Source organism: Elgaria multicarinata, chromosome 14 (assembly GCF_023053635.1).
Source record: "Elgaria multicarinata webbii isolate HBS135686 ecotype San Diego chromosome 14, rElgMul1.1.pri, whole genome shotgun sequence".
Classification (NCBI taxonomy): Eukaryota; Metazoa; Chordata; class Lepidosauria; order Squamata; family Anguidae; genus Elgaria; species Elgaria multicarinata.
Genome location: NC_086184.1, coordinates 30,055,466 through 30,076,484, shown reverse-complemented (window position 1 = coordinate 30,076,484; position 21,019 = coordinate 30,055,466). Strand labels below are relative to the sequence as shown.

The following is a 21,019-nucleotide window of genomic DNA, read 5'->3' as shown; positions in this document are numbered from 1 at the left end:
CTAGATGCCTCTCCTAAGGCTTCGTGCTTTACGCTAAAATATGCTTGTAATACTGGTATTCTGGCCCCACCCCAACCTCTGAAATGCAGCCCCTGACGAATGAATTTGGCTCTCAGGCTGAAAGATCTGCCACCCTTGGTCTCGAGGAAAGAAAATACTCGGCCTTCCTTCCACTGGCCTGGCAGCCTGCTTTTACAGAGCCAACATTGTAGCCTCAGTTCCAGGCGTGTACCTTCACAAGAGTTGCATAAATGCACACAGCTCCAGTTCTTCCCACACAGGCGCGCACAGGGTTTATTTTAGCTCCGCTTGACAATACAGATTTGTAATGTAAGTTGAGGCAGGGGCAGGCCAGGCCCTGCACACTTGCCCTCTAACCAAGGGCACGGAGGTCCTCCCGCTCCTCTTCGGGGTGGCGCATTGACAGCCAACGCTGCAAGCCAGAGAGGGAGCGCGTGCTGCTCCTTGACGGGACAGGGTGCCGTGCCTTGCAGGGCCACCTCCAGCGGTCACAACACCTTTCCAGGGTTCATGAGGTTTTTCGGGTCTAGCGCTGCCTTAATGTGCTGCATGGTGGACAGCGCCACCTCGCCAACTTCCTCGTGCAAAAGCTGCCGCTTGCCCAGGCCCACGCCGTGCTCCCCTGTGCAGGTGCCGTCCATTGCCAACGCGCGCCTGGAGGAAAAGGGTGGACGAGTTAGATCAAAACGTGGGTCCCTCTGCTCCGAGGGCGCATAAGCTTTTCTGCCCCAATATGTGTGTGCGTGCGTGCATATTCACTTCCAACTCCCTCACACACACACACTCACATCCAACACCTGCCCAAGAGCGTTTCAGAGGCCTGGCCGCCTACTTTGGTCAGAGAGCCAGTGTGAAGTAGTTGTTAGGCCAGCCTTCCCCAACCTGGTGCCCTCCAGAAGTGTTGGATTGCAACTCCTATTATCCCCAGCAAGTGGATGGGAGTTGCAGTGCAACGCATCTGCAGGGCACCATGCTGGAGAAAGCTGGGCTGGAGTGTTGGATTGGGACTGGGGAGATCGGGGTTCTAGTCCTCACTCGGCCATGGAGTTCAGTGGGTGACTTTGGGCAAGTCCCTGACACTCAGTCTGACCTACTTCACAGGGTTGTTGTGAGGATAAAATGGGGGAGTATCATATACGCTGTCCTTGCAAGAGGAAAAAATGGCAGGATATAAATTTAATTATTCCATTAAACCAACACTCCTCCAGAAAACACTGTTCTCAAACTAGCCAGCCAGATAGGAATCCTGGCTGCTAAACGTCCTCCCTTCTCTAATTGACTCTTGCTAAAGGCTCCTAAGCTCCTTCACTTTGTTCCCCAGAATATTTTGAGGAAAATAAAATTGGGAGTGGGTGGGAGAGGAAAAGAAACACTCTAGAAACAGGCTCTATGGTTCTTGCCATAGAAGCTCCTTTCCTAGAGATTTCTTGGAAGCAGGCAGGAGCCTTTGAGCACCGCTGTCTCAAATGCTCCAGGTCAGCTCTAGGAACAAGGCTTCTATGGCAGGACTCGTAAAGCCTGACCCTACACAGTCTTCCTTTAGACAGGGCTTGGGGGAGTGGGGGGGGCACCTGCGGGCCTGGTCCACTCCAACATTTTGGTTCCAACAGATGCCTTTGGGAGTGATGTAAGCAGAGCATAAAAGCTGCGGTGTCTTTTTGTCCTTAGCAATTGCTCTTGCTTGTATTACTCATCGCTTGGAAGCAAGGACCAGACTTGGTTCCGCTTTGCCTGGGCAGGTGGGAATAGGGTCAGCCGGCCGGCCAGCTCTGCCTCCTGTGTGCCTTTCCACCCAACCCTGGTCAACAGATACAGTCAGATCCAACCTGCCCAGTCGTTCAGCGAACTTTGACACTCTGCCACTTTCTTCAGCATCTTCAGGATCAAAAACGAGGATACAGTGGAAGTTCCCGTCACCCACGTGGCCAGCAATGGGACCTGCAGAGAGACAGCCATAAACCACTCGTGCCCTTGTAGGTCAAAGTCTACTAGGCCTGGGCAGTCGGCCCAAGGTTTAATCCACTAGAATCAAGAGTCTTGTACTAATTATGGCACAAGCGTGCATATAAGTTTTATGAAACAATGTTATGGGAGCATCCGTTTCTCAGATGGATATGTCAGGCCTTGAGTGGAGGGCCGTGAATGCAAAGCGCCCATGCCCCCTGCAGTCAGAACCACCATGAGTGGTAGGTGAGGCTGAGAATGTGATGGGCCAAAGGCTCCCCAGAAAACTTCAGGGCTAAGCAGAGGTTCAAATGCAAGTATGCCCGGTTGAAATCCAACATGGTAAGTGAGCCCTCCAGATGTGCTGGATTCCAACTCCCCTTATCCCCAGCACGCAAGCCAGCGGTAGACAATACTGAGCTAGACAATGATAGGACTTGGTAGTCCAATACATCTAGAGAGTGAGTGCCCAGGTCACGGAAGGCTGCCTTACACAATTGCTGCTTCTCAACTGTAATGGTAATATTCGGCATTTGGATTATACAGCAGGGCTGCAGAATGTCAAGTTCCATTTTGGAGAAACTCTTGGGGGGGGGGCACACTTCAGTAGTGGGAGGGGCTGAAGGCAAAATGGGCAGGGCCCCCAATACCAGCCTAGTTTGGCTAAAAGCTTTTACTGCCAGTAAGTCAGCCTTAGGAGAGGGATTTCAGCCTTTTAGAATGGGAGAAAGCTGCTGGAAAGTGGAAACCCACCAAATGACAGGGGAAAGGGGGTGGAGCTAGGGGCAGGGAGGTGATTAGGGACCCCAGCAGAGCCAGACTTCGCACCCAGGCCTGAGGTTATGCACCCGTTATATAGCATGCATTATTCCACTAAGGGTGCAATCCTCTGCATGTTTAGGCAGACCAGTCCTAAACTCCTAGCATTCCCCAGCCAGCCATGCTGGGATTTGGATGACTTTTGTCTGTCTAAACATGCAGAGGATTGCGCTTTAATCCATACAACAGTCCGGTAATGTAGGTCAGTATAACTCCCAGAGGAAACTATGAGAGATTATAGTTCTGCTAAGGACAGCTTCCAGGCAGAAGTTATATTGGATCTGAGGATTTTCTGGCTTGTAAAACTCTCACTGCTACTCATTCCATCCAGGAAAAGAAGCATTTCCACGCTGACAGTTTTTAATAATCCCTTCAGCACTGAGAAGGAAATTCCCCTTTTGCTGCTGTTACCAGAGGGGGCTGTCGAATAATCTTTCTGGAGAGAAGGCCTGGCAAGTGCTTGCCTCCCACCTTCACTCTCAAGATGGCACTAGAGTGCAAAAAAATATATGACAACACAGAAGGCTCCCGAATAAGGGCAAATCTGCTTCCCAGAACAGCGGATGAAATTTGGCTCTGATCAAATAGGAGATTGTTGACGGGCAAGACATTGATTGGTGAATTGATTGGTGCCCCAGCTGAGGGCACTGTCGAGAAAACGTGGAGTACTTTTCTAAAACGAAAACCATAAAAAAGAAGAAACTGTCGTGGAATCCAGATGGTGGTGATTAGTGATTTGGACAAATAGCTGAGCATCTATTGCAGCCTTCTCCAGTGTCTTTCAGATGTGTTGGACAACCCCTAGAATTCCTCAACCAGTAACACTATGCTGGCAGGGCGATTCTGGGAACTCTAGTCCAACACATCTGAAGGACACCAGCTTGGGGAGGCTGATCTATTTCATTGTTTCGTAACAGACTTGGCAGGGGGTAGTTAGCAATTAGTATGGCTCTTTAATTTGTCCCAATAAATGAATGCTTTCAAATAATACTTGATAGAAGGCTCATGGGTCATGCTCTTGATTTGGGTTGGGGAGGAGGCTTATCAAAGCTGCTTTCTGCCTTCCATGGAAGTGTGTGGACTGCTGGCAGCAGCCATGAGGTCTCTGCTGATTTCATACAACCCACCTGTGATCTTGGACTCCAGCAGGTCTTTCTTCGTTTCCAGCAAGATTGCAGGAAGGCGTGAAATTGGGACACAAACATCAGTGGTGTAACTCTGCAGGCAGAGAGGGAAGCAGGGGGAAGAAAAGAGGGGGGGGTTTGGACATTTTTTAGGGGACGCACCCATTCCCTCCTAAACCATTGTTTATGTGCCTTTTAAGACCCACAAGGCCACAGATTTCCCATGCCCAGCCCCCAGTCCGAGAAAGAGAGGTGGGGAGGAGAGGGCCGAGGGAGAAGCAATCATGAGGGTTGGAAGGAAACCCCCTCCCCAAAAAAAGAAAGAGAGGCCATCTTGATCAGTCCTCTGCTGCAAAGCTAAATAATCTACCCTGCATAAGGTAACCATATGAAAAGGACAGGGCTCTTTAACAGTTGTTCTGAAAGGGGAATTTCAGCAGGTGTCATTTACCGTATTTCTTCGATTGTAAGACGCCATTGATTGTAAGACGCACACTAATTTCAGTACCACCATCAAGAAAAAAAACCCCTAAGACACACCCGCGATTCTAAGACACACCCCATTTTTAGAGATGTTTATATGGGGGGAAAAGTGTGTCTTAGAATCGAAGAAATAGGGTATTTGCATGCAGCACCTGGTGAAATTCCTTCTTCATCACAACAGTTAAAGCGGCAGGAGCCCTGCCTTCTTGACCAGATACAAAAGAGGGCAGGGCTCCTGCAGTTTTAACCGGTGTGATGAGGGAATTTCACCAGGTGCTGCATGCGTACCAATGACACCTGCTGAAATTCCCTATTCAATACAACTGTTAAAGATACTGGAGCCCTGTCCTCCTTTTCATATGGTCACCCTAACCCTGCACCCACCCACTCCAGTTTATCAACCTATGCACTCCAACCATGCTGGGGAATCGAGGCAGTTGGAGGTTGATGGCTGAATAGCTGCTCAGCCATAATGTGCCAAATGCAGTAATATGGTCAAAGACAATCTTCAAAAGAAGACAGTCAATAGATTTCTAAAACCCTAATAAAGTGCGTAGATCTGGGGTCTCTAACAAAGTACCTGTCGGCTCCATTGTGCCTGCAGACACCTCTGTTGGCATTTGCCAAGCTCTCTGCGCCTCCTGCTTTTTATTTTATTTCTCAAGATACTTTTTTTAAAAAATTAAGCTGGCATATTGCAAAGCAAAGTGCTACCATCTTGTTGTTTATTCGTTCAGTCGTTTCCGACTCTTCGTGACTTCATGGACCAGCCCACGCCAGAGCTTTCTGTCGGCCGTCGGCACCCCCAGCTCCCCCAAGGTCAAGTCTGTCACCTCCAAAATATCATCCACCCATCTTGCCCTTGGTCGGCCCCTCTTCCTTTTGCCTTCCACTTTCCCTAGCATCAGCCTCTTCTCCAGGGTATCCTGTCTTCTCATTATGTGGCCAAAGTACTTCAGTTTTGCCTTTAATACCATTCCCTCAAGTGAGCAGTCTAGCACCATCTTTATTTGGGTTCCAAGTTTATTTGGTGTTTTGGAGTCAGACGCCACTTCTGCCTTGTACATAGTTTCTTGAGCAAGTTACTTTTCTTTGTCTCACCAGGTGCTTTCTGGAAAATGAGTGTTTTGTGACTGACCATGCTTGTCACGGCAGCCATTTTAGGAATGGGCAAGCCTCTTTCCCCCATAGCACCCATTTTGTGAGAGTGTCCATGACACTCTCTGAAAATTCCAGAACTGTCCACTGACCCAAAATCTTGGGGACCCCCCCCCCCCCGTTGCAGATCAACATCATCTAGAATTGAGGCTGCTACATTCAGAACAGGTAACTCCGTTGTGAGATGAGGAAACGAAGCACAACAGAGGGCAGTCAGGGTAACTCAAACCACAAAGTAGAGAGGTCAAACAATGTGGCAACTATGGCTCGCCCTTCACTCCTTCCAACTCACCTTCCGGCCAGGCCGAAGGGCCAAGGCTGCGTAAAAGGCGTTGTGCCGCGCTGTCCACAGCTGGTTGCGAGCCTCTTGCTCCTGGGCCCATACGAAGTCCGAGCCACCGTTCGACTGCACGATCTCCCCTGCGGAAGTAGATGTGGGTCAAAGCCCCACCGCTGCTGACCCCAAACCAGCCGCCTGCAAGAGGGAGGGCCCATGCTCTCGTAGGGCCACAGGCAGCTGCCTTAAACCTTGGTCCATGGTCCATCAAGCCCAGTATTTTATTTTATTTATTCATTCCATATTTATACTACCCAACAGCCAAGGCTCTCTGGGAAGTTTACAACTAAAAGCATCGTATACAAAAATCAAGATTAAAACTTTAAAAATGTCATATCAAACGAGAATAAGTGACTGTCCAGGGAAAGCTTGTCTAAAAAGAGATGTTTTCAGGAGGCGTTTGAAGGCTATTACATTTTCGGCCTCCCGAACCGCACGAGGGAGGGTTTTCCAGAGAAGGGTCCACCATCGGGGGTCTTCGTGACGACATTCTGTTCATCTTGGAATGGCCAGCAGGACCTCCTCTGACCATCATAAATGTCGTCTGGATGTATATAAGAGAAGGCGGTCTACTAGGTATCCTGGTCCCAAGTTGTTTAGGGCTTTGGAAGATAACAACATAACCTTGTACATGGCTCAGTAGCTAACAGGCAGCCAGGGCAGCTCTTTTAACACTGGTTTTATGTGGGCAGAGCTAGGCGTCCCCGTGAGCACCCTAACTGCTGCGTTCTGCACAAGCTGCAGCTTTCAAACCACACACATAGGTAGCCTCACACAGAGCACGTCACAGTACTGTCAACACTGACTGGCAGCAGCGGCTCTCCAGGGCTTCAGGCATGAGTCTTTCCCAATCCTACCTGGGGAAGCCGGGGATCGAACCGGGGGCTTTCTGCACGCAAAACATGTGCTCGAGTGTATGCTCACTCAGCCCCCTTCCGGGGCTTGCCGGCTGCTTTGCCTGTCCTCCGTGTCAGACCTACCCGTGGCTTGCACCTGCTCCCCCACGCTGTTCTCGGTGCCGTGGAACTCCAGGAAGAGGGTGGGCGCCTCGGCATAGCTCAGGCCACTGTAGCGGTTGCAGGCCCCCATCATGACATCGTCCAGGAACTCTAGGGTGGGTTAGGGGGAGAGAGCGGCTATTGCAGCAGAATGCAAGACGCAGAGCACACTAGACCACTTGCTGTACAAAACGCACAAAAGCCCAGCTTTTGCACTACACAGAACTCCTCCTTAGGTATTTCAAGCATGAGATATCGGCATATTTTAGCTGATAGCTTTTACTACCAGTAACTAAGCCCTAAAAAATCAGCTGTCCACACCTCTCTGCGTTTCTTCTTTCCATCAGCGGCTTCTGCTTTGGGGTGGTACGAGGCTCAATTTATCCCCCTCTTGCTTCCTCTCCCATCCCCCAAACTTGCTGGCCTTTAGCCACTCTGCTTCCCTCCCCCATGGGAGTTAAACCTCTTTCAGCCCAAGGGTGGGGCCAAAGGAAAAAGGGGCGGAGCTAAGAACACCAGGATGTTTGAGTTTGAAGCTCTTACTTCAAGTAACAGCCTTGGAGGAGGCATGCCAGAGAATCATAGAATAGTAGAGTTGAAAGGGGCCTAAAAGGCCTTCAAGACCAACCCCCTGCTCAATGCAGGAATCCACCCTAAAGCATCCCTGACAGATGGATGTCCAGCTGCCTCCTGAATGCTTCTAGTGTGGGAGAGCCCACAACCTCCCTAGGTAACTGATTCCATTGTCGTACTGCTCTAACAGCCAGGACGTTTTTCCTGATGTCCAGCCGGAATCTGGCTTCCTGTAAGTTGAGCCCGTTATTCCAGGTCCTGCACTCTGGGAGGATCGAGAAGAGATCCTGGCCCTCCTCTGTGTGACAACCTTTTAAGTATTTGAAGAGCGCTCTCATCTCTCCCCTCAGCATTCTCTTCTCCAGGCTAACCCTTTAAGAATTGGGGGGAAACAAAAGCAAGTGCCAGCAAACCACCAAATGCTTAGGGGAAAGAGGAAGAGAGTGTGACTTTCTGGACAACCTCAGAAGCCCGGATTTGAACCCACGCGGGCCGGATTCCAGTCCGACAATGGAATCAGTTGCCTAGGGAGGTGGTGGGCTCTCCCACACTAGAGGCCTTCAAGAGGCAACTGGACAACCACCTGTCAGGGATGCTTTAGGGTGGATTCCTGCATTGAGCAGGGGGCTGGACTCGATGGCCTTGTAGGCCCCTTCCAACTCAGCTATTCTATGATTCTATGATTTCAAGGTTCAAAACCTCTGCCCTGCCTACAGAGCCTCCTGTTCCTATGCACTAGCTGGGCTTTTCCACCAAGTTGACTTTTTGTTTCTCTGCGGACACCACACCTTTAATGACTTGCACTCCAGGCCTCCCCCTTCCCCCTTTGCACTTAGAACATCTGTGAATATTCCATGACATCACATTAGTCGAGCCAATGGGCAGGGAGTCCTCCAGTTTTTCGGCTACGATTCAGGGTGCTTCCAAACAAGGCTTTGATTGGGCAATCGGCTAGCCTTATTCATGGAATTTCGCAAGGAGTCGTCTTCCATTTGTAACCTTCTCAGCCATGCTTTCCCACTGCTTCTTTCACCATTTTTCTTGCCACAAAATACCCATGAAAGAGGAAAATACTAAAAAAGTGGCCCAATGGCTTGCAATTGATAGTTGTAGGAGCCCCATCAGATGGAAACACTCTCAGGCAATGAGGAAACCTCAGCCCTTTTTGTGTGTGTCTTGCATACTGGTGACTGTTAGTTCCGATGTCAGTGAGGCAGTAAATCCGCTCTGGGTTTCAGTCAGAACCAGTCAGAACCCTAAAGGAAGCACTTTGGACAGCGCCTTTTGAGTTCTGACTGAGCGGATTCATAGCCCCACTGACATCGGAACCACCAGCTTCCACTGAGACTGAGGCATGTGGATTTTGGGTTGGTTTGCACAGAAGTCATGATGAGACCAGACTCTGCAAAACTAGCAAAATCTGCCAGTAAACAGCAGCCCAGTGCGTGATATTCCACCTCCTCTGGCCCTAGAAATTGAAGAAAAGGGGAAGACACTTCCCACTTTTTTTAAAAAAAATAATCTTGGCTGTCCACACCATTTGTCCCACCCAATTCTCCTCGCTTGGCTGCCCCGGTCTCCTGGAGAGCCCTGGGTTCTACTCACTCACCAATTCGGGCGATGGGGATCCCTGCTTGAAGAATCTGCACGGTGCTGTCCACAGCCCCTTGCACGCTGGGAAAGGCACACACGGCCGCCACGGTGGCCTCAGGGATGCCGTGCAGGCGCAGTGTTGCCTCAGTGATGAGGCCTAGCGTTCCCTCTGAGCCGACGAAGAGCCCGGTTAGTTGGTAGCCGGCAGCACTCTTTCTGCAAGCACAGAGTGGGTGACCTGTGAGTTTCAGGGTTCCCTGCTGTCACAGCACCTTTACTGACTTGCACTCCAAACCTCACCCTTCCCTTTCTGTGGTTAGAACACTTGTGATCATTCTATGACACCACCTTGCTTGGAACATCCTGTTCTCCTGACATGTGCAAAACCTGCCTCCTCCCCACAAGGATAACCTACACACAGGGGTTCAAACCTATTTCAGACTCAGGGCCAAATTCTCAGGGACTGCATTTCAGTGGTGGGTGGGGCTGTGGTTAGCCCTATATCAGCTTTCCCCAATCCAGGTCCTTCCAGACATGTTGGACTTCAACTCCCATCATTCCCAGCAAGCCAGTTGGAGAAGGCTGGTGTTGACAGTACTGAGCTAGACAGTGATGGGAGTTGTAGGTCATTTTCAGATGACATGCTAAGCCATGGAGGTTAAGCATTTTGAGCTAAACATTATGACTCAGAGGGTTGCGTGAACCATTCCTAAACATAGTGGCTACATAACCATGGTTTAAACATTTTGGCCCTGTTCAGACAACATGCTAAACCATGATGGTTAAGTGTTTTGAGCGAAACATGATGACTTAACCATGGTAGCTACATAACCATGGTTTAAGCACACTCACTAACCACTTGCTGCAGAAGGGTTAGCGGCTTAACCATGGCTTAGCATGGTTTCTGAACAGGCCCATAGTCCCACACGTCTGGAAAGGACAAGGTTGGGGAAGGCCGTCTTACTTAATTGCTGGTTCTCTGCTCTAATTGTAATACCTGGCATTTCAATTATATGCTGTTTATTGTTTCACATTATGTTGCGTTTTATTCTTTTAAATATTTGTATTTTACATTCTTCACCGTTCTATGGCATTTTAGTTTTTAATTGTTTGTAACACGGCCAGAGAACAGGATTTATTGGGCAGATTAGAAATGTAATATAAAAATAAACAAGGTAAATATAGCAGGGGTGCCAGATCTCTCTCCTCCCCAGGGCCAAATTCTATTTCAGGGAGCCACATTCTGCTGGTGGGCGGGGTTGAAGGCAAAAGAGGGAGGGGCAACCCCTCCAAAGTATTTTAGCTTACAGCTCTAACTACTGGCAATTAAGCATTAGGAGAGATATTTCAACATTTGAGAATCGGGGGGGACGGGGACTGCACAAAACCTGGAAAAACCCCAAATGATGGGGGGTGGGGGAGAGAGAGAGGAGAAAGTGAGGCCCCCAAGCAATTCAATGGCAATGAGTGCCAAGCCACGTGCCCAGAAGACTCCAAGCTCAACATGGCGTAGGCTAGAGGGAGCCAAAGCAGAGACTCAGGAGAAGGCCTGGCGCATTGGCGCAGGGAGTGCTTTCAGGACCTCGAGGGGAGTTCAGCAGAGTACCTGGGCCTCCGGTTCTGCCCAGCTGTATGCATCACCCTCCCGTCGGGCAGCACCACTTGCAGGTTGAGCACGTTCTGGCGCATGGTGCCGTAGCGCACAGCGTTGGTGCCCGAGGCGCTGGTGGCCGCCATGCCGCAGAGAGAAGCATCAGCCCCGGGGTCTGAGGAGGGAAAGGCACAGCGAGGTGAGGCGGCCATGGAAGCCCCCCCGCTTACCCCTTCCACCCACCCAGGGAGGTCTCTCGCAAGAGCGGCTGGGGCCATCTGCATTCGGACCAGGAACTCGAATGCCTCCGGTTTGGCCAAGGCAGGGTCAAGGAACAACAACCAGCCCCACGCAGAGCCCTAGAGGAGCCAGAAGGCATCTATGGGGGAAAGCCAAGGGGATCCCGTGTGGCCGCAGCGGGGCAAGGGGCAGCCTTCCCCACCAGATGAGTTGGACTACAACTCCCAGAATCTCCCAACCAGCTTCTTATGCTTACATCCAGTTCTTCCCGTGGGAAGCTCAGAAGATCCCCCCAGTTTCCCATGCAGGCACTAAGTAGGTCAGTGGAGGCTGGTGGCGCCAGCGTCAGTGGGGCAGTGAATGCACCCTGGGTTTCAGTCAGAACCAGTCTGAACTCTAAAGGAGTTCCCCAGGGTGCTTCTGTTTGACTGGGTCCTCTGTCTGAGAGCCAGTGTTGGTGTACTGGTCAGGATGTTGTGCTAGGACTGAGGAGACCCGGGTTCTAGTCCCCATTCAGCCATGGAAGCTGACCGGGCGACTTTGGGCCTACCCCTGACTCAGCCTAACCTACCTCACAGGATTGTTGTAAAGATAAAATGGAGAGGAGGATCTTATACACCACCGTGGGCTCTTTGGAGGAAAAGGCAACGGGATATAAATGGAACAGATACCTCAAAAAAATAATCATGGAAGGGCTGTCCAGTCCAATTCCAGTTTTAGAAACAACAACCCTTAAGAACTGTTGACCATCAACGGCAGACTAGTCTCCCTGTGGAACTCCCTGGGTGTTGTTTTTATTCTGTTGTAGCGTTTTTAACTGCATTTTTTTAACGTATTTGTCCCATTATTGTTTTAATCAAGTTTTTTTATTTTTAATGTTTTTGTTCCTTTGATTCTTAGCTGCCTTGAGTGTCATTTGCTTGGTGGAAAGGCACATGAATCAATCAATCAATCAATCAATCAATCAATCATTTAATGATGCCAGCAGTTAGCTCCTGGACAGCAGCCTGAGCAGGCAGGCACACAGGTAACCCACTCCCAATCTTCTACACTGAGGTGAGGGGTGCTCTGTTTTTATTTAAATGATCGTAATGATTTCTCAATTATCATCTACACATATAAACAAGCAAATGTTATGCACATCGGCGAAAATAACTGTGCATGAAAATTATGCAAATTCTATGCAAATCGGTGCCCTCTTTTCTCCTGTTTTTTGGGGGGGGTGATGCGTTTCCTCATTTTTGGCCATTCATCCGTGGCCACCCTAACACTTCCCAGAGTGCAGCACCCTTGGGCCATTCTACACCTCCCAGAATTGCCTTGAAGCCAGCCATACCGACAGGAAACCAGAGTCCACTGCCCCGCAGGAAGCTGTTCAAGCTCTTCCGGGTCACCCCTGGTTCTACAGCAACGGTGAAGTCCTCTGTGTTCAGCCGAGAGATCTGGTCCATTTGGGTCAGGTTGAAGCAAACGCCACCCTGTCCCATGGAAGGGTGCAAACACAGAGTAAACATAAGCGGGGGGGGGGGGCAGGGGCTGCCACAGAAGGTCCTCCTTGCCTCCACAAGGTACATACTATGGAGCTGTAGACCCAAACTGGCAGGACTTAAGAATGTAAGCAGAACATAGATTTGCATCAGAGTCGTGCCAGATCAGACCAAAGGCCTATCTAGTCCAGCATTCTGTTCACACAGTGGCCAACGGTGGTCTGTGGAAGCTCACAAGAAGGACGTGAGCATAAGAGCACCTACTTGCTTCTTCTCCCAGCAACTGGTACCGAGAGGCATACTGCTTCCAATACTGTCTATAATATATAGCCACCGGGACTAGCAGTCATTGATAGCTTTATCCTCTATGAATATGTCCAATCCTGTTTTAAACCATCCAGATTGGTGGCCATCCCTACACCTTGTGGTAGCAAATATACAGATGTGTCCCCTCTCTGCTTGCCAATGTAGCCTCTCCTGGGCTGGCATCATGGGTTGGTATGGCTGGGCACCTACCAAGGTCCACATTCCAGTGGGGGCCCACTGACATGAGTCCCCTGGACTTGCTCCTCCTCCTCCTCCTTGCCATGGGAACCTGCTTGTTCACTGGCCTCCCCCTCTGGCCCAGGCAACAATGGTGCTGAGAAGGAGCAGGAGATGCCACGGCCTGCTTGCTCCCTGCTTCTCTGCATGCCAAGCAAGTGAGTGGTAGCAAAGAGGAGTAGGAGTAGGAAGAGCAGCCGATGACAATGGTGTTGAGAAGGTAGACTTAAGCAGAGAGGGGGCCCATGGAGGGTGTCTTGTGCAAGCGCCCTCCCAGGCCCTCCCCCATTGACCTGGCCAGGTGCCATACCTGGACAGCGTTCACACCGCCTTCCAGTCCTGTGCCTGTGCCAAAGGGGATGATGGGAACGTTTCGACTGTAGCACGTCGTCACCAGCAAACTGACCTGCTCCACATTTTGGGGCCAAACCACAGCATCCGGTGGACAGCACCTACGAGGGAGGGACAGAGGGCAAGCGCTGTCTGAGCGATGTGAAGAGCTACCGTGCCTGGCGTGAACATTCACACCCCCCACCTCCCCCCACACACTTCATTTGTCCACATTTTGTTGTCTTGAAGCCTGGAATTAAAATGGAGTTAATTGGCAAATTTGCCATTTGATTTACACAACATACTTAGGGTGCAAAGTATATTTATTGTGGCACAAAAGTTAATTAAACAAAAAAACAAGCTGGCATTGGTTGGTTGCATAGGTATTCACCCCCTGTGCTGTGGCGCCCCTAAATAAGCTCTGGTGCAACTAATTTCCTTCAGAAGTCACATAATTAGTTGAATGGAGTCCACCTGTGTTGTGCAATTCAGATAAAATACGCCTGTTTCTCATGCTTCTAGCCTTGCACAACAAAAAAAGTCCCCTTAAGTCTGTATTATTTTTAAAGATGGAAGTTGCCACTATCTCCAGCTGCGCACAGGAGAAGCGGCACGAAAAAGACAGCCCCTGAATAAAGACAGGCGCTATTTACGTCCTCTTTCCTCTCCCTGAGAGAAAGAGTAAGTATCAATCAACAAAAGCAGAGGCGGAGAAGCGTGATTTCCGCTCCCCACCCCAGCTGATGGAGTTGGAATATGTTATGGACCAAATGGGCCCTTGGGTGGCTGGTGCCTTCTCACCAGCCACCCTCAGTTAGTTACTGTCTGGACGCTGGGTCATCCTGAGCACAAATGGTCCCTAAATCTGCTCGGGGAAAGGGGCTGAGACTGGGAAACACTCTTCCTCTTCATGAAGTGAATGCACAAGTTGGCTGGTTGCTGCTCTGTCTTGCTGCTTACAGTAGCCTTCCCCCACGCTGATGCCATCCAGATGTTCTGGACTCAAACGCCAAGCATTCCTGACCATTGGCCATGCTGGCAGTGACTGATGGGAGTCGTTTTCTGCCACATCTGGAAGGCACCCATTTGGGGGAAGTCTGTACTACAGGGTCTGTGAGAGCTGGGCTATCTCAATGCTGTTGGTTAAAACAGAGATTTGCTCAGTTTTACTACAGATATCCTCTGCTGTAAGTAATTCTTCCCTGGCTGAAGTCCCTGCTATGGTGGGAGGTGTTGGTGCTGCACTGGGAGTTGCGAGATCTGGGTTCTAGTCCCCACTCGGCCATGAAAACCCACTGGGTGACTCTGGGCCAGTCACAGGCTCTCAGCCTAACCTACCTCACAGGGTTGCTGCTGTGAGGATGAAATGGAGAGGAGGAGGAGGAGGAGGAGGAAGAGGAGGAGGAGGATTATGTATGCCACCTTGGGTTCCTTGGAGGAAAAAAGGAGGGATATAAATGCAATAATAAAAATTAAAAAAGAAATGGGTTTTGCCAGTAGCAATACATTGTTGTGAGCTGTCCCTGTTGCAATGCACAGTATTTTCATATAGCTTGGTCTTGAATGGACAATTTAGCCTTACTCTACAAAAGACCTGCTGCACCTGGGGCAAATGAAAACTGCTAGAACTGGTTTGTTGATATCCATCATCAACAGGGCTACCATTATTTTTGGATTCTCCTTGGGGCATGGCTACGGGGACTGTTATGATGAGAACCTGCATGGCAACATTTACCATTACACCACCGTTACTTTCTGTATTCTTTGGTCACACTTGGCTACCTCATGCAAGTATGTCAGCGTTAATGTCTGAAACAGTCTGGTCTCAGCTACAATGGATGCACGGAGTTACCCCTCGCACCTGGGGCTTCTTAACACCCATCCATCCAAGGCAATGTGCAAAAGAAGAACTCTGAGAAATTCCACAGTACCTGTGCATGGACTCATCGTGGCCGTGTTGCTCGCAAACAGCTGCAGCCGTGGACACGTTGGCGGTGCCCACCACAGCTCTCAGGGAATCAAGGAAGTCCTCCGTCAGCCAGTCCTGTGGGACGATATGAGGGAGGAGGCATAGTGGCAGAGGCCCAGGGGCAGAGAGACGGGCACAAAGTGTGGGCTGATCTCTTTGCAATCTTTATGAGCATTGACTGAGTAAAGGCCCAGGGCAGGATGCAAAGGTGAATCTGTACTATGCACTGAAACTGTGCATGACACTGGAGCTTACCTGCCGGCTGCATCCCATGATTTGAACAGTTTACTATTTGTGGAGGAAGAAATGCTGTAATAACAATGCAATGCAAAACAATGCAATTCTCATGGCGCAGAGCAGTAAAGCAGCAGTTTCTGCAGCTGAAACTCTCCTCACGGCCTGAGTTCGATCCCAGCGGAAGCTGGTTTCAGGCAGCCGGCTCGGGTCGACTCAGCCTTCTATCCTCCTGAGGTCGGTAAAATGAGTACCCAGTTAGCTGGGGGAAAGGTAATAACGGCCGGGGAAGGCAACGGCAAACCACCCCGCTATAAGGCCTGCCAAGAAAACGTCAGCGAAAGCTGGCATCCCTCCAAGAGTCAGTAATGACTCAGTGCTTGCATGAGAGGTTCCTTTCCTTTTTTTCCTTACTCTGAAGTAACCCCCCTTGTTCATTCAAAGTACATAAGAACAGCCCTGCTGGATCAGAGAAAGATCCATCTAGTCCAGCATTGGACAACCAGCTGTTGACCAAGGACCCACAAGCGGGACACAGGTGCTACAGCACCCTCCCACCCATGTTCCCCAGCAACTGGTGTACATAGGCATACTGCCTGTGCTACTGGAGGTAGCACAGAGCCATCAGGTATTTAAAATCAGTCTCACCAATCAATCCACTGGGATTAGTTCTGTATCCAAAGGAGGTGGATTCCCCTTTGTTAGAGATTTTTAAGCGGGGGCTGGATCAAAGATACTGGGGCAGGAGGTGACCATTAAGCAGTGGAGGCTGATGACTCCAATGTCAGTGGGGCAATGAATCCACTTTGGGTTTCAGTCAGTAACAGTCAGAACTCTGAAGGAGCTCTCCAAGGTGCAGACACCATCAGCGTCCACCACGGTCAAGGTTCCCTTCAGACTCTGATTCTAAATCAGCCTTCCCCAACTTCGTGCCCTCCAGCCATGCTGGCTGGGAATGATGGGAGCTGTAGTCCAACACATCTACAGGGCGCCAGGTTGGGGAAGGGTCCTCATCTTTGCTTTGCACAGTCACCAAACTCCCAAGTGCGCCTCCCCCGTGGAGTGCGTGCACGCCAGTAATTTTGGACACCTTCCTCCTGGCTTCTGGTTAGGCAACACTTTCCATGTCCTGCAGCTCTCTTTGTCCCCTGTCCAGCAGAACAAGTAAAGGGAATTCAGAGAAGAAGCCCAGCCAGACAAACGAGCTCTTATTCTTCCTGCCTTGAAATGCCAATGAGTGGAGTTGCACTCCAATGCCTACGGAGGCACAAGCCCCATCCCAGTCAATGTCAACATCTTGTGGTAGAAGTAAACGTTGTCCCTGAAAGGGAAACTTTCTTGCCTATTTAGAATGTAAACTGACGGAGAATGTTGATGAGTACTGGAGACAGAGCATGTGGTTAGCCCTCTCACTGGACTGCAGTCACTCATAGGGTGACCACATGGAAAAGAGGACATAAGAACATAAGAAGGGCCGTGCTGGATCAGACCAAGGGTCCCTCTAGTCCAGCACTCTGTTCACACAGGGGCCAACCAGCCATCAGCCAGGGATGAACAAGCAAGACATGGTCCAACAGAACCCTCCCACCCATGTTCCCCAGCAACTGGTGCACACAGGCTTATTGCCTCCAATACTGGAGATAGCACACAACCATCAGGGTTAGTAGCCATTGATAGCCTTTGCTCCAGGAACTTATCCAACCCCTTTTTAAAGACATCTAGATTGGTGGCCATCTGTACATTCTGTGGTAGTGAGTTCCATAACTAAACTATGGGCTGTGTGAAGAGCTCCTTCCTTTTATTTGTCCTGGATCTCCCACCAATCAGTTTCATGGGATGACCCCGGGTTCTAGTATTTTGAAAGAGGGAGAAAAACGTCTTCCTATCCACATTTTCCATACCATGCCTAATTTGTACATCTCTGTCATGTCTCCCCTTAGCCTCCAAACGTGAAGTAGAGAAAATAGAAGGCTGTGGTTGAAACAGCAAAAACACAATTGGGGTGCTGAGCACTCAACCACAAAGACTCACACGTGAAATATAAGATAGACGCAATATATTACAAATGTGGGTGATGTATTCTTACATATACAGTTTGTAAAAAAGTATACAAAATACTTTCTCCTTGCTGATACACCGCCTTAAACCCCTCAAAAAAAAATCCAACAGTGCAGAAGCCTCCACTATATAGAAAATAAAGAAAACAATCACAATTATAGTGTCCAATGTATCAGCACTAAAGTCACAATAACATGTTACGAAACAGCACATGGGGAAAATATTTTTGTAGTAAAAGTACAGAATTGTATCCCACACACATTCACTAATCAGGGCGTCTAAATAAACATTCACAATTCTAGGCGTCTAAATAAAACAGGTGTCCGGTACAATTCCTGTTTCGAGGAGTCTTCATCATCAGCATTATGTGGCTGATCTAAACATGAAAACTACAAGGTGATAATGTTGGAGGGTTCCACCCCAAACATACAGCCACGGCTCCTTCTGTGAATAAGTTGCGCCCAACTGATGAAGACTCATCAAAACAGGAATTGTACCGGACACCTGTTTTATTTAGATGCCTAGAATTATTTAGATGCTTATTTAGACGCATAGAATTATTTAGACACCTAGAATTGTGAGTGTTTATTTAGACGCCCTGATTTGTGAATGTGTGTGGGGATACAATTCTGTCCTTTTACTACAAAAATATTTTTCCCATATGCTGTTTTGTAACAGCTATTGAGACTTTAGCACTGATACACTGGACATTATTATTGTGATTGTTTTCTTTATTTTCTATATAGTGGAGGCTTCTGCACCGTTGGATTTTTTTGGAGGGGTTTAAGGCGGTGTATCAGCAAGGAGAAAGTGTTTTGCATACTTTTTTACAAACTGTATATGTAAGAATACTGTATATATCACCCACATTTGTAATATATTGCATCTATCTTATATTTCACGTGTGAGTCTTTGTGGTTGAGTGCTCAGCACCCCAATTGTGTTTTTCCCCTTAGCCTCCTGCAGCTTTAACTGTTGCGACGAAGAAGGACTTTCACCAGGTGCTGCATGCATGCAACTGCTGAAATTCCCTTCTCTATGCAACTGTTAAAGATACAGGAGCCCTGTCCTCCTTTCCATGTGGTCACCCTACGAGTGACTGCAGTCCAGTGAGAGGGCTAAACCACATGCTCCGTCTCCAGTACTCATCAACATTTTTCGTCAGTTTACATTCTAAATATGCAACTGTTAAAGATACAGCAGCCCCGTCCTCCTTTCCATAGCGTCACCCTGGACTGCACTAATTCAGAATGCATGAGTTTGGGGGTGGGGGTGAGGGGAGAGCTGCACATATTTAAATGTTTCCCCTGTCAAAGTCTTCTTCCATATGGAAATCCAACACAGGCAGGATCTATGATTCTATGATACACTATTGCTTTAAAGCGCTTTATAACAGTTTTTACAACTGTTGGGGCCCAGGACACACTGCATATACAGGTTTCAAAACGTTTTCAAAGCGCTTTAAAGCAGTAGTGTAGATCCCCCAGCCAAGGTTTTCTTGATGATTCTCCACTTACATTCTGAGGTGATGAAAAGAGTGTACCATGATCCCCCACATTCACAACTGCGTCCCCACCCCCAGCTTCACCCTCCACTTTCCCGTCACACAACATTTCCACAGGTTACGCTTGCATCTTCTTCGCTCATTTCCCTGTATCCTAGGTTGCACTGATTTCTTTTAAGCCTTGTAACCAAGCAATTGGAATAAGGGACATGGATGAAATTCTCTCCCTTGCTAAACAGCCATGATGCTCGTCCTTTTGCTCTGGGAGAGGCACTTGGGACTTACAGCTCCATAATGAGCAGAAAACCAACAGGTGAAGCTTTCCCCATCACTGTATCTCCATGGCAGGAAAGGCTTTGCCTGCTGGATTTCTGCCTGTCTTGGAACTGTGAAAAGGCATAGAAGGGTGGGGGGCGGCGGGGATAGCCGATTAATCCCCTCTCTCCCACCCGTGTCTTCTCAGCCTTTCCTATTTCAACGTGATGGGCGGGGGGGGGAGGCTCCCAATTCCTGGGTCCAGTGCAGGACCTGTGTTGCAAGGAGTGAAAACTGAACGGCTTCAAATACACGCAAATTGAGAGTTTTTCAGGACCGTACCATTGCAGGCTGCCTGCGTGAACGCTGTCCCCCCAAAAACAACCGAATCCAACCTTAGGGTTACGCAGAGTAGACCCACTGAAATCCGTCGGTCGGTCGTGACTTGGAACTCCGCGCCAAGGACGCGTAAGGTTGCAGACGATGTTCGTCGCCCCGGCCGTTTCAACGGGTCTACTCTGAGAAGGATGAGCGTTGGACCCCGCCCAGGAGCAGGCCCTCCGCGTCGCCTCCCCTACCTTGGCGGCTCCTTGCGAGTAGCTCCGAGCCGCGCAGCTCAGCTTCCGCCGCAGAGCCATGGCCGCCCGCAGGGAATGAGCCATGGGAGCCGGGACAGGCCGGGACGCTCGGCCCAGTGACCCGGAGGAGCCAGTGCGGGAGGCGGAGCCGGCGCGCTGCGCCTTAAGGTGGACCGGGGGTCCCGCCCCGCTTGCTCCGGATCCCCGCAGAAGAAGTGCCGGGGCTCAGCGCCCCCCGCCCCCAGTCGCCACCACAGTTCGGGATGGAGCGGGGGGGGGGGCGGAGGCGGCGTTCTGCATGTGCTCAAGGGAACGCCGTTAACTTCATCATGTGGCATCCAACTCTGGTTTAACAAATCTTCCTCTGACCACAGTAAATTGAAGGAAACAAGCTCGATTCGGCATCTACAGAAATCGTGTTTGTGTATTTATTAGAAACGCTGTCTGACTTGTATGTTTTTATATATATATTTAACTTTTTTAAACTGCTTTGTTAAATAGAGTTTAATAAATATATATTTTAAAAAAACTTCATCATGTGCTTCTGGACAGTTTTATCCGTGCAAATAGAGTGTGTGTGTGTGTGTGTGTGTGTGTGTGTGTGTGTGTGAATACTCACCAACAGGGACTTCAGACTGCAGGTGTGGCGGGGGAGGGGACACAGGTGATCATATTTTTGTGGTGTTCACATTAAAACAACAAACCCCCAGCATGTCGTCAAACTAACCCATTCTAAGCCTTTCTAATTTTGAAGATGACTAGATTGCATGGAGGTGAGTTTGCTTACACGGAGAGAGCACTGAAAATCGGCTACACTCCACATTTGCACCGGAAGTGTACCTGCTGGACTTTTGCTCCTGGAGCTTGTGGTGGCGGCTCTGAGAATTGGACAGCGTATCACGGTCGTGGGCTTTTTAAAAGGGAAATTTGGAACTTCACAGTAGAATGTGACTGTTATTCATGCACATAATGCACACTGCACCAGGAGCAGAGGTGTTTTGTAGGGCTGTGCACGGACCCCTCCCCCCACGATCCGCTTCGGATCCCGATCCACAACTTTTGGATCAGGTCCGCTCCGCACCGATCCGCCAGTGGTCCGCTTCGCTGCGGAGCTCCAGATCCGAATCGGAGCTCAGCAGTGGCAGTCCCAGCAGCTGCTTCAACTGAGCCCGAGGACTCA

At 49.6% G+C, this 21,019-nt stretch overlaps 1 protein-coding gene across 1 annotated transcript; it reads right to left on the bottom strand.

Annotated features, from left to right (window-relative positions):
* Positions 1-259: 259 nt before the first annotated feature.
* Positions 260-19,939, bottom strand: LDHD (lactate dehydrogenase D). Its single transcript, XM_063141130.1, has 11 exons — positions 19,840-19,939; positions 15,173-15,285; positions 13,222-13,363; positions 12,218-12,359; positions 10,657-10,816; positions 9,067-9,266; positions 6,867-6,995; positions 5,842-5,969; positions 3,912-4,002; positions 1,848-1,959; positions 260-675 (listed from the first exon to the last, which is right to left on the bottom strand). The coding sequence occupies exons 1-11, from the start codon at positions 19,921-19,923 to the stop codon at positions 510-512; spliced, it is 1,467 nt and encodes a 488-aa protein (XP_062997200.1). The 5' UTR covers positions 19,924-19,939; the 3' UTR covers positions 260-509.
* Positions 19,940-21,019: the final 1,080 nt, after the last annotated feature.

Bases quoted from the DNA above. Each gene is read 5' to 3' on its own strand.
- LDHD (XM_063141130.1), bottom strand. From the start codon at position 19,923: ATGGCTCATTCCCTGCGGGCGGCCATGGCTCTGCGGCGGAAGCTGAGC. The intron at 5,970-6,866 runs GTAGGTCTGACA...CTACTTCCGCAG, and splicing joins GGAGCAGGTGCAAGCCACGG to GGGAGATCGTGCAGTCGAAC. The intron at 676-1,847 runs GTTGGATCTGAC...CTTTTCCTCCAG, and splicing joins TTCGCTGAACGACTGGGCAG to GCGCGCGTTGGCAATGGACG.